At 54.3% G+C, this 16513-nt stretch overlaps 3 protein-coding genes across 3 annotated transcripts in view; all 3 read right to left on the reverse strand.

The window, feature by feature from the left end:
- The window catches only part of hsp70H (heat shock protein Hsp70H), a gene marked incomplete at its 5' end in the record, with an annotated part of 12261 nt that extends 9896 nt beyond the window's left edge, over positions 1 to 2365 (reverse strand). The window contains 3 exons of the mRNA XM_002946207.1: positions 410 to 530; positions 1185 to 1342; positions 2313 to 2365. Coding sequence (XP_002946253.1) covers positions 410 to 530; positions 1185 to 1342; positions 2313 to 2365 — 332 coding nt within the window. The remainder of the gene's footprint in view (positions 1 to 409; positions 531 to 1184; positions 1343 to 2312) is intronic.
- Positions 2366 to 5191: 2826 nt separating this feature from the next.
- Positions 5192 to 11602, reverse strand: VOLCADRAFT_86347 (uncharacterized protein; the record flags this gene model as incomplete). Its single annotated transcript, XM_002946208.1, has 6 exons — positions 5192 to 5242; positions 7642 to 7872; positions 8619 to 9330; positions 9640 to 10397; positions 10992 to 11284; positions 11557 to 11602. The coding sequence occupies 6 exons, from the start codon at positions 11600 to 11602 to the stop codon at positions 5192 to 5194; spliced, it is 2091 nt and encodes a 696-aa protein (XP_002946254.1).
- A 3348-nt stretch (positions 11603 to 14950) lies between these two features.
- Positions 14951 to 16513, reverse strand: part of VOLCADRAFT_102859 (uncharacterized protein) — a gene marked incomplete at its 3' end in the record, with an annotated part of 5121 nt that continues 3558 nt past the window's right edge. Inside the window, exons 8-10 of the mRNA XM_002946209.1 lie at positions 16325 to 16360; positions 15654 to 16100; positions 14951 to 15355 (exon numbers count right to left, since the gene is read on the reverse strand). Of these exons, the coding sequence (XP_002946255.1) occupies positions 14951 to 15355; positions 15654 to 16100; positions 16325 to 16360 (888 nt within the window). The remainder of the gene's footprint in view (positions 15356 to 15653; positions 16101 to 16324; positions 16361 to 16513) is intronic.

Below are 16513 nucleotides of genomic sequence, written 5' to 3' on the forward strand. Positions count from 1 at the left end.
TCCCCTGGATGAGCGGCTGTACGACAAAAGTACGACACCAGATACACGGTATTTGGCAGGGCGGTACGGCAGGCCAAAAAATCATTCTGAGGGGGGTCTTCTGTTGTGAAGCATTGCGACAGTCAGTTTGTATGTCATCCATACTTGTATACACATGTACGTGTGCATGTATGTGTGCATGTATGTGCGCATGTATGTGTGCATGTATGTATGCAGGCAGGCAGGTATGCTAACCCCCAAAACCCCTAAAGTATGCCTGCATACATGCACGTCCCACTGCTTCTAGCTGTACGCCGTGCGAACCCTTTTCTCCCCTCGTACTGCTCCCCCCTACCACCCCGCTCGTGTCCATTCGCACCCTCGTCGCATCCCCGCGGGGCTTCCTCCCCTCGTACTGCTCCCCACCCACCCACCACCCCTTCCCCCCCGCACCTTATCCCCCGGTCCCTGAATGACTTTAAACGGCCAGTGTTTCATGTCCTCCTGGACCACCGGGTCATTGAACTTACGACCGATGAGCCGCTTGGCGTCTATAGTTGATTTGCGAGGGGGGGGGGAGAAGGGGGGGAAGGGGGAGGGGGAGAAGGGAAGCCGTTAGGGGGAGGACGGCCGTTAGGGGGAGGACGGCCGTTAGGGGGAGGACGGCCGTTAGGGGGAGGACGGCCGTTAGGGGGAGGACGGCCGTTAGGGGGAGGACGGCCGTTAGGGGGAGGACGGCCGTTAGGGGGAGGACGGCCGTTAGGGGGAGGACGGCCGTTAGGGGGAGGACGGCCGTTAGGGGGAGGACGGCCGTTAGGGGGAGGACGGCCGTTAGGGGGAGGACGGCCGTTAGGGGGAGGACGGCCGTTAGGGGGAGGACGGCCGTTAGGGGGAGGACGGCCGTTAGGGGGAGGACGGCCGTTAGGGGGAGGACGGCCGTTAGGGGGAGGACGGCCGTTAGGGGGAGGACGGCCGTTAGGGGGAGGACGGCCGTTAGGGGGAGGACGGCCGTTAGGGGGAGGACGGCCGTTAGGGGGAGGACGGCCGTGGGGAAGCAGGGATAAGAGGGATAAGAGGGATGGGGGGTAGGTGGTGGGGGGTGGGATTCTACACCCGTGGAGAAGGGCAGAGGGGCCTGGTCAAGGAAGGAAGGAAGGAAGAAAGAAAGGAAGGAAGCCATCAGGTAGACCGACCCACCGACCCACCGAAGACGGTGTTGTGCGGGTTCATCGCCACCTGGTTCTTGGCAGCATCGCCGATGAGCCGCTCCGTGTTGGTGAAGGCCACATAGGAGGGTGTGGTGCGATTGCCTTGGGAGTTGGCCACGATTTCCACGCGGTCATTCTGCCACACGCCCACACAGCTGCGAAGGTAATAACGTTTAAGAGGCAGTTTAACCGATCTAAAATAGAATTTCAGTGATAAGGAAAATCTCTTTGTTGGTGATACAAAGTAGAAAAATCAGGCGGGAATAACTCAACGACGACATGAAAAATAGCGGCTTTGGTATTGTGATGGAGATTATGTAGACGCAATGCAGCCGTTGTAGCAGTGGTGGCGCCGGGGAGGCTCAGACGCAGCTCATCAAATTATTGGGCAGGCAGCAGTGGGAGAAATCGTGGAAGGAGTGAGGTAAAAGAGTGTGGAGGTGGGGAGTTTGGAGAGGAGAGCGAGTCAGAGCTCCTAGCGGCAGGGTACGGATGATGCGGAGAAGGGAAGAGGGAAGGAAGGACTTCTTTATTACCTTGGAATACCTTTCCATTAATTATTATGATTTTATGATGCGAGGGTGATGCGATACAGCGCGATGAGGGCATAGCATGACAAGTTTGGAAAAATGATAACACGAACGAGGATAAGAGATAAGCGCAGGTGAGGAGAAGCATTAACCAAAGACGTTATTAACTCCTGACAGGCTTGACTTGACTTGAATTGCGTGAGGAATACTTTATTTTTCTTACGTGCGTTATGTCTGTGAAAACGCACATCGGGGCTTCTTTTTTTCCTTTTGATGCTATAACTGTAGCTTAGAACATGCCGAGCAATTGACAGCAGGAGGTGGAGGAGAGCGTAGTCGAGCGATTTACAGGAGGTGGAGGAAGAGGAGGAGGAAAAGGAACGCGGCGACGATAGATGCCTTGCGGCCCAAGCGACTAACGAACATCTTTTTTTGTCGTCTTTGTCTTTATTACGACAGTCGCCCCCGACACCGTAACGTTAACCTTTATGAAGGGTCCATGGCTTCCCCGGCTTTGATGGATGGTCCCCTCCGCACTTGGACACTGTGTCTGCAACTTTATTTGTTATCCCGCCAGTACTCTACGCGCGCGCACCTGTAGGTTGTCCCGAGGTCGATGCCAACTGCTGGCGTAATGTTAACCGACATCTTTCAACCGACAGAGCAGTCTAATCGTAGCTATATTGGAAGTCGCTCCTTGGTTGAGAGTTGTAAAGCGCCTCCCGACCGATTCTGCTACCAATTCGAATCTCCTGCCAAGCAGAGCCTTCGAGGTCAGTTCTCGGACCAAACTAGGAAATTAACGAATCAGAAAAGGAAAACTGGTAGCTGGATTGCAGAGTTTATTAAGAAAACCTTCGCTGAAGTAACACTTTCACACCGCATCGCGTTTCGTGAGAGTTGTATCAGAACCTTGACTGGGTTATATTGCAAGGCTGAGCTCCAGGGTGACCATGCGGCCCCGCACACGGTGTCGCGGACTCGCGGTGCTTCGATCCGACATGCAACTGACACACAAACGATCCGACGATTGCCCTATAGAATACAACATGAACAATCGCGATACGGCTGCATCCTCCGAAGCAGTCCTAATTTAGCGTTTGACCCCTTGATCCCGTCTCTCACGACTTCTTCCTGCCGTTGGCGAAGCATACTAAATTGCTTTGGGCAGCAGCGCCACACAACATAGAGCTCCTTCCGGTCGGTCTGTTGGAAATGCCAAAAAGACCCACGGGTCACTCTTCGTCCCCTCGCCTGTCTCTGATCTATTAAATGTTACAAAGGAGTTTTCGTTGCTGGGCCACCACCCAACCACCTTCCTGAGAGTGTCTTATTTGTTATCTGTTGGTCGACTGAGAAGTTTCCGGCGGAAGACGCCTTTGAAGCGCCTTTGGATCTCGAGTCAGTTCTGTATATGCATATATATGCATATGGGATCTCCTTTATTTACCGAATATGTTGTTCCTGGCTGCTGTCTGAAGCAAGCAATTTTATAAACCTAACCTTATTTGTCCAATCCAACTGCACAAGGATTATTACAGCGCTTTGACACACATGGTATCGTCTGTATATATTGGCGCTATCCGCCGCTGGTGATGGTGGTGATGGTGGCAACAGCAGACAACAGCAGAGAAAGTCGAGTAATGTAGCGGTGGGATAACTTGGCGAATATTCAGCAGCGCTCTCCTTTCGCAAACGAATAAATGAATATATAAACCCGCATCTAAAACAAGCTGTTCTCGCTAGTCATCACTTGTCGTCGCACCCAACTTCAGCTAGTCTAGACCAGCAGAGCCGAAGATAGGAATGTGTTCAAACGCCGCTGCTGATGTTAATTTTTTGGCGCCACCGCCTTCAAACAGCACAAGTAAACCTGGCCGTCCAATTGCAAGGCCAGTTAGCCACACCAAGGAAAACTTAGAAACAAAAAACAGTAATATCTTGCCGTACAGTTCCTTTCATCTACCGTACATTCATGTAGCCAAGTAAACTGGCACAGGTAAAGCTTAGGGACGATAACAACGCATATTCAACATCCGGCAGAATCACAGTCCAGCGGTTGCAACGCACGAGATAATTGTGGCGTGTATGTATATTTCGTACAGATTCTTCGTACATCGCTGGAATGCTCCCCCTTCCGCAGAATCGGGTCCAGCAAAGCATCTCATCTGCCAACAACGTTGCCGTACAACTTCATATCTTCTTCTTAAACATTAATGTACGACAGGTAGAGGTCTGGAATTTTTTCATGAATGGACAGTGCAGGAGGTTTTATTAACGAAACGCCAACGAAAAAACGAACGACGTTTCGCGCGTACCGCAAAGGTGCGTGTTTGATGTTCGCGTGTGCGTGTGTTGCAAGGGTCTGAGCCGCGATGGCGAATGCCTGCTGTCATGGTGGTACAGCAGCAGCAGCAGCAGCACAAATGAGCAGTAACTTTAGGCGGGCGAAAGCGACAGCTCCGAACAGTCGCCGCAAAGCGACGTGTTAGCTAGACCTTCCAATGAAACTATGTTACAGTAGACGTAGCTGTTTGAATCTCTCTCTCAAGTAGATGTCGATGTTAAAGGAGTGATGTGGTGTCGAGAGCCCGTTGGAGCAAACGGGGGCGCTGTATTGGCGAAGATCGACCTGCAGGTAGTGGGCTGTTAGAACTAACTAAAGACATCGAGGGCTGCCTCTCTGTGTGAACATATTTGTGTCGCAATACATAAAAACCCTACTCCAACAAGAATCAACTGGTTCGCACGAATTCATGGGTGTGCATATTATCGTACACAATATCAACATCAACACTAGCATAACTCAACGACCTAAGTCGGCGTTTACCCAACACGGGGTGCCGTATTGACCATGAACACATATGCACGTGAGTACGGGTGTAATGGATTATAGTAACGGATTGCATTCCGTACGTGTACGGCACGTGGCAACCGAATGGGAGTCCCTCAGAGTCCGTTCACTGTCTACCCTTCCACCCCCCGATGCGGATTGGTGGTGATTGAAATAGCTATATTAGCCGAGATGGGGGGAAGGTTGGGGCCCAAGGTGAAGAAGAGACGAGGGAGAAAAATGCCAATCAACATCTCTAAGGATTGTAAGCGTCCATGTCCAAGCCCATGATGCAGGTCACCGCAGACAGATCGACATCACCATCGACTATTTCGGCTTATGCCGTTACACTTATTTATGAAGTTTTTTGACTGTATTGACTGCGAGCTCCATTTATTACTCTGCTTTATTTTTCCGGCATGGCCAGAGGGGGGTACATCACAACATTTTATTATCCCGGCCATCATCCTCGTCATCACCGCGCCATCATTATCGCACACCGACAGACACCGACATGCCAACAACGGCGCCGTGATCACCTTACACGAAAATTGCATATTGACGACTCCTCGTCGTACACATTGCGGAACCATGAATTAGGTCTTAGGGTTTTGTCCCGCCACAGGAGACTCACCACAATGCTACCACATGTCAGGCAAGCCGTACTTGTCGTACAAATCTTGCCCCAGACGCTGCACGAGGCAAGGTGTTACCATGCGTTGCACGTGATGTGCATGTATGTGTGCCCAGGCAAACCCATGTGTGACCCCCCTCTGCTTGCCATATTGCATGTAGCGGCCACTGGGGCGACATCATTTTTGCACAGAACGGTTCCCCGAACACCACGAACACACATACATACATACATACATACATACATACATACATACATACATACATACATACATACATACATACATACATACATACATAGGGTTGAGGAGTGGTGAGTGGAAACAGGTGGCCGTAGCGAGGGCGCGGATGAGGGGGAGGTGGGCACCCAGAAGGGGGGGCCGTACTCGAAGGTGCGCGCGTGGTGCAGGACTAGGTTCTTCAGGGTACGAGACCGGGTTTTTCGTGGTGCGGCGTCTAGGTGAGATAGGATCTTGGGAACCAGCCGTCTTGGTAGAGCGGTATTGGGGGGGCGCCGAGCTGGCTACCCTCCCCCCCTGTGGTTTCCGGAGGCTTGATCGCCCTGCGTTGCCGCAGGGTCTTCCCGTTTGAGTACTTTTCAATTTAGACCCAGTGCTGTGGAAGGGCGCGGACTTGTGCGGTGTTACCCCCTCGACGGGGGCTATCTCCCCTGGACTAGCCCAGGGAGGGAGAGGCGGAGGAGGGTAGTAGTCTCAGGAGGCTGTTTGGCGTCTTGTGGTGTGAGCTCTTTGCGCTCTTTTTTGCGTGAGGATTTTTGAGCTTGGTGACCTCCCCAGCCCGGGAAGACTCGTCGGGCTCCCGGTCGCCCAAGTCCTGGTAGCGAGCTCTCTGAGATGCTCGGTTCGTTCGGTCGGCAGGAAGAGCCCCCCAGTTGCGACTTCGTTTATGTTAGGAGACCAACGGGCATAGATCCCGTCTAGTTGGAGCGCCAAACAAGCGCTGTTGCGTGCCGGCCGTCGTTTCCCGTGCGGCCTGACCCGGGGGCGGAGTGCATGAGACTAACCAGCCGTATGCACCCGCCCCCCGCGCTGTGCTTCGGCCCTGGGCCCCCGGCTTTTCAGCCCACAGTGTAATCAACGTCATACATACATACATACATACATGGAGGGGCTGCGGAGTGGCTGCGTAGAGTGTTGGCAGTCTGAGTCGGGGTCGGGAGCACACAAGACTAACCGACTTGTGCTGTGTGCTCCCGACCCTTGCGCTGTGTTTCGGCTTCGGCCCCCGGCTCTCGCGGCCCACAGTGTAATCTAAGTCATACATACATACATACATACATACATACATACATACATACATACATACATACATACATACATACATACATACATACATACATACATACATACATACATACATACACATATGTAAATGCCAATACATGATCGTGTACAGTAGTGCAGGGTGCCCTTCCATTGGAGGGTGGAGTACCTTACCTTAAGTCGTACCGTACGGCAGCTGCAATGCACATGTACGGCCATATCCCCCAGTCCACAGCTCTCCCAGCAACCCAACCCCGGGTGTTTGTGTGTGTTTGTGTATTAATATGTGTGTATGTGTCATTACTGGGTTTCGTTTCCATAAAAAAATCTGTGCTTAAACCTGAGAGAACCGTTCCGGGTTTGAAACATAGCAGCATTGGCAGTAGCAGCATTGGCAGTAGCAGTGGCAGCATTGGCAGCAGCCGCAGTTGCGGCAAATAAACCGTCTTCACCGTCCAGTCACCGCAATCATGAATAGCTCCAACAGCAACAACACCTCACACTGCAAGAGGCGTGTTTGTTGGCGGGCACAACCCCAAAAGGGCCCAAAACTCGGATAGTTCAGGAGGAACGCAGCAACCAATACAACCGAGAACATCGAGATCGAGGAGAATAAAGCCGCCGTCTCCCCCCCTGGTTTTTCCCTCTCCCTTTCTATAGGAGGGGAAGACGCTGATAATCGAGATTGCCAACTGTCGCCAGCTTTGCATCCTCCTGACCAGCTTTACATCGCCATCTCCGGAAATGCGGTAGCGGTAATAAGCCCCGCAAACACCCCAACATGTATCTATACGCACACACACACGCGCGTCCGGTCATCATCGTACGGAACTACGTATGTCTAGCTATCTCCTCCCATCCCCCGGCCCCAGGAATCAAACGCTCCTGACGCCCGGGACGAAAATTCAACACCTTGATAAATTACCCTATAGTTCCTTTGTGCAATCTTTTCTATTTTTTTCTTTTGCAAAAACAATCCTTATTCCTTTCCTTTGCAACATATATACGAGGCCAGGAATGCAGACATACCGACGTATCTCCCCCCATACACACACGGCGATACACACGTGAATACACATCCACACGCACGCAAATCATTCGTACGCAAACCAGTATACATGCCAGCTGCAAGCTAGGATTGGATTGACGCGAAAACCTAGGCATCTTAACCCCACCATCACCATCACCATCACCATCACCATCACCATCACCATCACCATCACCATCACCATCACCATCACCATCACCATCACCATCACCATCACCATCACCATCACCATCACCATCACCATCACCATCACCATCACCATCACCATCACCATCACCATCACCATCACCATCACCATCACCATCACCATCACCACCACCCTACCCAGCCACACGTGCAAAACAAGGTGATTGCTCTCCTTCATTCGCGGGGCTCATCACATCAGCTCGCAAGTCCCCTCGTACACATCTCTCCTCTCTCCTTGTATCTCATGCTACAACACTCCTCAGCTCCATCTCCACTTCGAAACCCATTAACACCAAATCGTTCATTTGGCTCAAAAGGTGTGAAAAAATGCTTGAAGCATATGAATATAGGGCCAAGGAGATGTGCCCAAACACCTGCCATGCGCCGCCAAGGCCACTCCATACAAAAAACAGACAACACACAAAATACGCTTATCGTGGGGGTTATCGTCGGCCAGCTGAAACACACACATGGACCCACATGGAGGTGTGAATCGAAACACGTTATGCATATATACATACATACACACATACATACACACATACGGCTCATCCATTCGCAGCACAGCACACACTCAGCTCATTACTCCTTCGCGAAATCAGAACCCGTAACGTTACGCACTTCCTAGGGAAGGTCAAACCCCGGCTTCCACGAGCCTCCACCAGCCTCGGAGAAAAAATAAATGTAGACGCCAATAGACTTGCGGTTGGGCGGGGGCCAAGAGGCAGCGAGAGAATGAAAAAGATGACATGCAATACGTACCCACGTAACCCCAAGGCGTATCCCCCCCCACCCCCCCAGCTGCAAAAGCAATGACGCATATTTCCCCTTTCCGTCGCGTTACGTCTGGCCCCTAACAACCGTCGGCAACGTCAGACTTCGGCGACTGGATGGCAGCCCCGCCAGCCTGCAGTCTACCGCAGGTACCGCCGACGAGGATGGCGACGGCGACGGCGACATCGCGCCGTACAACGACGCGCTGGGTGACGTCGGACTGAGGCATGACGACGACGCCACGCAGCCAGCGGGTGACGGCGACTGCATCATCGCCATCGGCGTGATAGATCCGGATCCAGATGTCTGACGGCGCAGTTGGTACGGCACCGGGCCGCTGCTGCAGCCACCGCCGCCGCCGCCGCCGGGCGGTGTCGGAATCAGCGCATGAGGGCTAAGGGTCGCGGCGGCGGTGGGGGAGCTGACGCTGGCGCTCCGGGCCACTAGCACCGGCGACGGTGCTCCAGTGCTGGACCGATGCATACCGCCGCCGCCGCCGCCGCCGCCGCCACCAGCGTGACGTGTCGTCAACTGGCCCCTCGATGTAGCGCGGACCTTCATGCTGCTAAGAGCCCCGTGGTGGTAGAGGGACGACTCCAAAGCGATGCTGGCGGTGACAGCGACGGCGGCGGCGGATGATAATGTGGTCGATGCGGCGCTGGCGGCTACCGTTGTGACCGTATCTGTGTTTGTGGGCACTATAGCGTTGGACATCGTGGCTGTGAGGAACGGAGTGACCGCTGTGGCGGTAGCAGCAACAGTAGCAGTAGAGGTGGCTGTAGTTGTAGAGGGCGGTGAGGATTTGGGCCCGGTGGGGCCGGTCTCTGCCGGAGATGTGCTGCTTGAGTTGAAGAACCTGACCGCCCGGACCGGACCGGGAGGCAGGGATGCGCGTGTGTCAGGAAAGGGGTTGGGTTGGGGGGGGAAACGAGGGGGAGCGGGGTTTCGGAGCGGATACGGACTGGGGCAGAGAGGGAAGGGTTGAAGCGAGGGAAACGCGGGCGATGGATCAGATCAGCAGAAGCACAATCGGAAGGTGGCGTTCACTTTTATTGCAGGTGCCGCCCAGTGCTGAGCTGTACTGTAAACGCGGATTGTGAGCGAAGCACGGATTATCACTCAGAGATCCCACAGCGGTCACACAGAGGTCACACAGAGAACTCACCCACGCAGGAGGATCTTCAGAAACCTCCCGCTAGCGAACCCACTGCTGCTGCGACTGCCGGTAACCTGAGATGATGATGTCGCTGGACCTCGAGCTAACCCCCCGTCATGACTCACACTGCCCCCGCCGCCGCCGCCGCCGCCGCCGCCGCCGCCGCCGCCGCCGCCGCCGCTACTCACAAATCCAGAACCCAGGCCGCCGTCGGCGCCGCTGCCGCCACCATCCATAGACTCCTCTCGCGCGGCAGCTCCCCCCCACGCTTGAATGTACGGTAACTGGGCGGTTGACGTCCCAGTGCCGAACAATGTCCCAATGGAGCGCCGTACAGATTGCACGTGGGTGGCTGAATCAGCCATTTCCACATTGGACGGCCGACGCGGTGAAACCGCCGCGGCCGCCGACGACGACGACATTGACGACGTCGCCACCGCCATCGGGCTTAAGGGACCCCCCATTTGCTGTTGGTGGTGCTGATGTTGGGATGGGGATGGGGATGGGGATGGGGACCCAGCCGTGGTTCTGGAGCCCACATCTGTGAAGGTTGTACGACGCAGTGTACCAGGGGATTTGGATTCCGTGAAGGATCTCGCGGCCTGGAGAGTCCGGCGGCTAGTGGGTGGAGTTCTGAAGGGAAAGGCGGCGGCGGCGGCGCCGCCGAGCATGCCGCCGGCGGGGATTGTGATGCTGGAGGCATCGAAAGTGACGACGGAGGAGCGCCGTTTCTCTGATGCGGACTGGGCGACTGGAGTGCGGGTTGCCTGCTTGCAAGGGTTTTTGCACGGGGTTCAGGGGAGAGGAGGGAAGGTGCCTGGGGTTGGTGGGAGAATAATCAACGAAGTCATCTTAGGTTGGGGGTTGGGTCGGGCTGGTGAGGGTGGCAGGCAGCAGCTCTGGGTGGGGCTGGAGGGTACGGGGTGGGATATAAAACGATATAAAACGTGGCTGAGTATTGGGATACAAAGGGAAGGACGAGGTCCTGGGGGGAAGGGCGGCTGCACGGGGGGACAGCTGCTAGGCGCTTGGAGGATGGGAAGTCGGCGAGTAGGGCGACAGGGGAGAGGGCCGGCTTTGCGATTGAGGGTTGATGCAATTGAGGCGTTTTTCAATTTAAGTGCTTTACGACTTTAGGGTGCAAACGAACTGGGGAATAAGTAACTGTAAGGATTAAGCTTGGGAGTTAAGGACAGGTCTTTCTTGGTTACGAACCACGTTACCCTTTAGTGTTTGCAATAGTGGAAACCACCTGATATGCGTAATATTTTTATTGATGAATAATTTGCAACTGATGATTGGTAGAGGCCTTTGACGTTCATTTTCTATCCTTTCATGTTAATTGGAGGTCGGAACTTTACCGGGACAGGTAGGTCGTTGTCGTCCTCCGAGTCTTCGACCTGCATCGGCTGAACAGGAGCAAATTGAAGCACCTGCCCTGAATTATTCATCGGCGCCATGTCGGTCTCTGAGGTTTCCTGCAGCTGGCCTGAAGCGTGCTGCGCGGCGGCAAGCAATGCTTCCAGCTCGGCCATGAGTGCCTCGCTGCGGTCGGCATCCTGGTGAAGTCCGCATAATAGCTGCTCTGTTTCCTTTATCATGATGCTGGCTCGGCGATCCTTGCGTTGTCCCACAGGAACAGTTGGCAGTGCAGCTGCGTAAGGAGCGTACAACCGGGACATACTGCCTCTTTAGCGTCAACAATATAAAGTAATCCCTCAAACAACTGATATCTCTTTCAACTTGGACGATATGAAGTAAGGTTCATTTAACAAACGGAACCGGGTCCCAGAGGCCAAGTAGAACTTCTTGAACTCGACCCGTAACTCGACAGGATTACAACACGCACTTGTAAGGCACGTGCGGTGCAGCAAATTATTCTGGCAGCATATGAAAGCAAATGCCGAAATTCGCTGCGCTACCCACCTGGGGGATTGCAATTGTCTTGTGCGTTAGGGCCTGGCGATGCCATTTTAAATCAGCGTTATATTTTAAAGTTACAAGCTGCTTTCGATAAAGCTTTGCGAGTCAGTTGTTATCCTTCCGTCCCGAGAGTTGGAGCTTCCTAACATCTAGGCGCAAGGAATAGCTGGAAAGTACATAAGCGAGCACCAGTTATCTCGTAATTATTGTTTCAGTTTATTGACGCAGTACGTATGTTTAGATGCAACAGCATCAACGTAACTGAATGTAACCGTACTGATAGAAGGTCCGACGCCGCAGAAAGTTTGAGGCGCAATTGAAAACAGTAATACGATAAAATCCATACCTTCGATACGCAAATGAGGTTTCGTGGTTCACCTAACAGCGAGGCATGTGCACGCCTACTGTATGTCCGACCGCAAAAGTTCACCGTAGCTAGCCAGCAGCCGTTGTAAACTGAGAGCATTCTTGTCTCCTTAGCCGCACAAGAGTGGTGCAGTACGCAATAATGGAATGCCAAAATACAAGGTTTACGGTGGAGGAGATTTCCCTGACCAATACAGATACAATCCATTCACACTTGTACTGATAGCGCTGCGGTACGGGATTGCGGCCGTTTGGAAAGGCCACGATGGATCGGGGCTTGGAGCGAACTTACGCCGCCGCAGCCAGGGGCTAAACCTTTTGTGGCCTAACTAAAGAGCCCTGGGAAGATGCCATGCGAGCGTGCGCACGCCGTCGGAGCCGGCGCTGTTGGGGACGCGCCCGCCCCCCGCGCTGAAGTTACTGGCATCGGCAACGGTCGTGAGACACCCCCCCGCTGCTTTAGGCTCCAGCCCCCTTCCGACGCCCGCAGTACACGCTCGCACGTCCCCGGTTCCTCGCGCAACGAACACGCGCGCGCTGCTGGCCTTCGCATTTGTATTCCATGTAGATATGCAATCAATTGTATTACGAATTTCGCAGCGCTCAGAATTTACAGCACATCTTTTTGGCTCATTCCTAGACCGGTTCAGGAATAAGGAAGTTTGTTTGCTGATGTCGCGTCTGTTACTTTTGTCGCCATGAACAAGGTTGTGGGACAAAATGGCTATACGATGCCTCTGAGAGCTCCATCCTCGTGTGAACTTTCGGGGCCCATTTATCTTCCTTGCTAAAGCCGATAGCTATTATCATATTGTGCGTCATTCAATTTTTTGAAGATAACGCCACCATCAAGGGACTCCTTGCCCTCTGGGATTTATACAAAGAAAAATAAATTCCTATTATAGAGTTCTATCTGTCTCGGCTTTTTCCCCTCCGGCACTTCCCATCCGAATGGCAAACCATCAAGTTTAAATGATCTGCAGCCCCCCAACGGCTGTCGTTACTTCGAGGAGAATGGCGTACACAAAGACACGTTCGATTCGACAGTTTCCTTTCCGTTGTCTCTCAAAAAAAAAGCTCTCAAGTGCAGCTGCCTGCCTCATGCATACGATTTTACGGTACTGTTGACATGGACACGCCGTACAAACGGTTCATTTTCTCCTTATACACTCCTCAGGAATTCAGGTCCCGAGCTTGCACCTTCACAACATACCCAACATCTAAATTTGGGTCGTAAGGATAGTTCCCGGGATAGGTAGTTGTTTGCCACACGCCTTTGCCACAGACACCCGATATGTCGTACATCCGCGCAAGCTGGAAGTCCGAAACCTTTAGCATCCTTCCGCGTTCCGCTGACAATCACCGTCGTCATCAGCACGGCATAGCTGGCTGGCTTCTCGCCCTGTGGAAATAGTAATTTTTTAAAGCTAAATACAATACCAGGGAAATGGAGAACCGGAAATTTGTTAAAGAAAGGGGAGCTTTCACGCCTTTTCCCCCCGCTCTCTCGCAATTGTACGCAGGGCGACAGTCGCAGCGCGGGCATATGTGCCGCTTTGGCGGTCAATAAGTAATATTCGGGGTAAAAGATTTCATTACAAGTAATCCAAGCATGTACGACATGTACGACATGTACAACTGCTTTCCTTTGGACATCTTCGTGAGTGCATATACGCGTGCATATGCACGTGAGAGAGAGAGTGTGTGTGTTTGCATGCCGTACAATCTACACATGTTGTCAAGGAAGCAACCCACTGCTCCCAAATTCTGTGGGAGTTCATTTCCCTTCGCCCCTAGACACACACGCACATACATACATACATATATGCGCACACACACATACACACATGCACACACACATATACATGTAAACGGGCACCCAACCTACCAAAGCCCGTAAAGGCGGTTCCCTTCTCCGTCCACTCAGCCGTTCCCGTTCATGTCTACAAAAGTCGTCTCCAAGAGCCACGATAAAGTCAAAATGTCAAAACGTGTGTACATGTGTGTACGTGTGTGTGTGTGTGTGTGTGTGTGTGTGTGTGTGTGTGTGTGTGTGTGTGTGTGTGTGTGTGTGTGTGTGTGTGTGTGTGCGTGTGTGTTTCTGTAAAGCGTGCCGTGGGTCACACGTCGATGCATGGATGTGAATCCTTGGCCCCACAAAGCCAATGGCCGTACAGTCGTACGCACAGCACCTAATAGGAAACGGAGACGCGTGTGTTTCCTGCACCGTCTCTGCTCCCCCCAACCCCCCAACCCCAAACTTCTCCCCCACACTCCTCCTTCCCCCCCATTACGAGGGGAAACCCTCTCCTCCCCCCCTTTACCCCCCCCACGTGCTCCATGCACCAGCGCTCCGTCTAACCCCCCAGACCCCGTTCCCATCCGTCCAAGGGAACACTTTGGAGGTTTCCGAAATTCAGGGCTCCCTGTGCCGTACATGCCCTCCATGCACAAAACACGCCCGTCTAATAGCGGTCAAAGCAGCAACCAGCTAAACTCGAAGTCCTCCGAGAGCTCGCCTCCCCACATACTACTCCCCCCCTCCCCCCTTCCCCCTCTCCCCCTCCGGTGGGTTCGGGGCCGCCTTCGCGGACAGCGATCCAACCACCCAACCACCCAACCACCTAGCCAAGCGATGCAAACTAAAAAATGCAACCTTCATTCCGTCCCCCCCACACACGTGAATACACTAAACACACACACACGCACGCACACACACACACACACACACACGCACACACGCGTTGCAGCGCCCTTCATCCCGGATTGGTCTCTCCCGCTCCTCCTCCCCCTGCTGCTGCTGATGGTGCTCCTCCTCCTCCTCCTCCTCCTCCTCCTCCTCCTCCTGCTGCTATCCTGTTCTTTGCACTGTGTACCACCGCTAGCACTAGTACCGTTAAAAAGTGTTATATCCCGATGCTGCTGTGTCGCTGCTGCCTCCCCACTTCCGCTGCCAGTGACCCCCCCCCCATCCCTCCCGCCGCTGCTACCTCTTATACCCCTTCCACCACCTCCCCCCCCTTCAGGCCACTCAGTGCGATCCCACGCCGTGCATGGCCAGCTCGCAGTCCGGGTCGCCGTCACATTCACAAGGTTTATAGCTCTCCACGGGCTGGTACGGCTTCGGTATGTAATCTGTCGTATACATGCTGACGCCCTCGAAGGGCCCTTTGCCTCGGAGCGCTCGAGTGCCACTCGTGGGCCGACCCGCCATCGCCCGCAAGCCGCCATTCATCTTGTGGAAATCCGTACGGTACGTTGTCGTACCGTCAAAAGGTCCCACGGAAGCCAGGTTTCCAGATGCGCTGGGGCCTGCCTTCGTGACGGGTTGCGTGCCCCAGTTTTGGAAGCTGGTCTTCATTTCGGTGGTGTCCTGGAAGGGGCCGGCGGCGGGCTGGAGCTTGGCGGAGGGACGGATACGTTGGTATGGCACGTCCTGTGGGGGCGGGTAGGGGGCAGAGGGGCGGGGGGCCGGGGGTTTAGCGCCAAAAGGGTAAAAAAAACATGTACACGCATACGTATGTATATGTAGTAAAGGCATTTCCTGAAACAATAACATAAAAACACACACAGGCACGCGGCCAAAGACATTCGGCGAACACGTCCGGACGACATGCCGTACTTCCAGGGGGTTTGTCCAACCCTCCACCGACCACAAAAGGACTTCCACTCCCCCCCCTCGCACCCTCCTCCCCCCAGACAAACCCCGGATACGCAAGTCTACCCCGTCGTACCTTCTTGACGTACGTGTCCTTGTACGTGCTGACGCCCTCAAACGGCCCCGAGTCCCGCGGGTCGTCAGCCGGCCGCCCCGCACGTTCGTACTCCGGTGCCGTACGCGGCCGAAACTCCGTGCCGTACGTCGTCGACCCCGAAAACGGCCCCTTGGGCAACGCTGCGCCCGATGCACCCGTGGTGGCCGCGGCCCGCGGCGGGGGGTCCCCGGCCTTCTCCACGTAATGCCGCCGGTACTCCGTTGACGGCACGCCGTCGTACCAACCATCCGGCCGCATCGTCTCGTCCGAGTGCCGTACACGCTCCGGTGGCGAGACCTGCTTAGGTGTGTAGACCGAGCGGTGAGTGGTCGCGTCGTTAAAGGCGCCCCCGGGGAGGGCCGCTCGTTGGCCCAGCAGCGGTACGGCAGGTTGTGGACGAGCACCCGGCCAACGGCGGTAATCATCCTGAAAAAAGGTACGGCAAGGTCCAGTCGTAAGGGGAAGGGGGGAAAGGTGGCCATGGGGGCGGGGTTGCGGGGAATTGAGAAGGGTCGTACTCAACAGACCGCTGCGATGAAACCCCCCTTCCACACACTTCGGGACCCCCCTCAAAACCCTAAAACCCTAAGACCACCCCAACCACCACCATTAAATACAGTGTTGAGTGAGGGGCTAGGCCTACCCCCCACCCCCTCCCGCTTTCCCGCCTTAAAGAGGATGGCGACCTCGGGCACAGGGGGGGGGAAGGGGTCGGAAATGCGACATCGTGGTGATGGTGGCCGCAGTTGTGGGATACCCGGGGACCGCAAAACACACACACATACACACACCACGTCTGTCCCCATCCCATTATCTGACGCACGCGTCGTAGCCCCCCG

The sequence above is a fragment of the Volvox carteri genome (genome assembly GCF_000143455.1).
Source record: "Volvox carteri f. nagariensis unplaced genomic scaffold VOLCAscaffold_1, whole genome shotgun sequence".
Lineage (NCBI taxonomy): Eukaryota > Viridiplantae > Chlorophyta > Chlorophyceae > Chlamydomonadales > Volvocaceae > Volvox > Volvox carteri.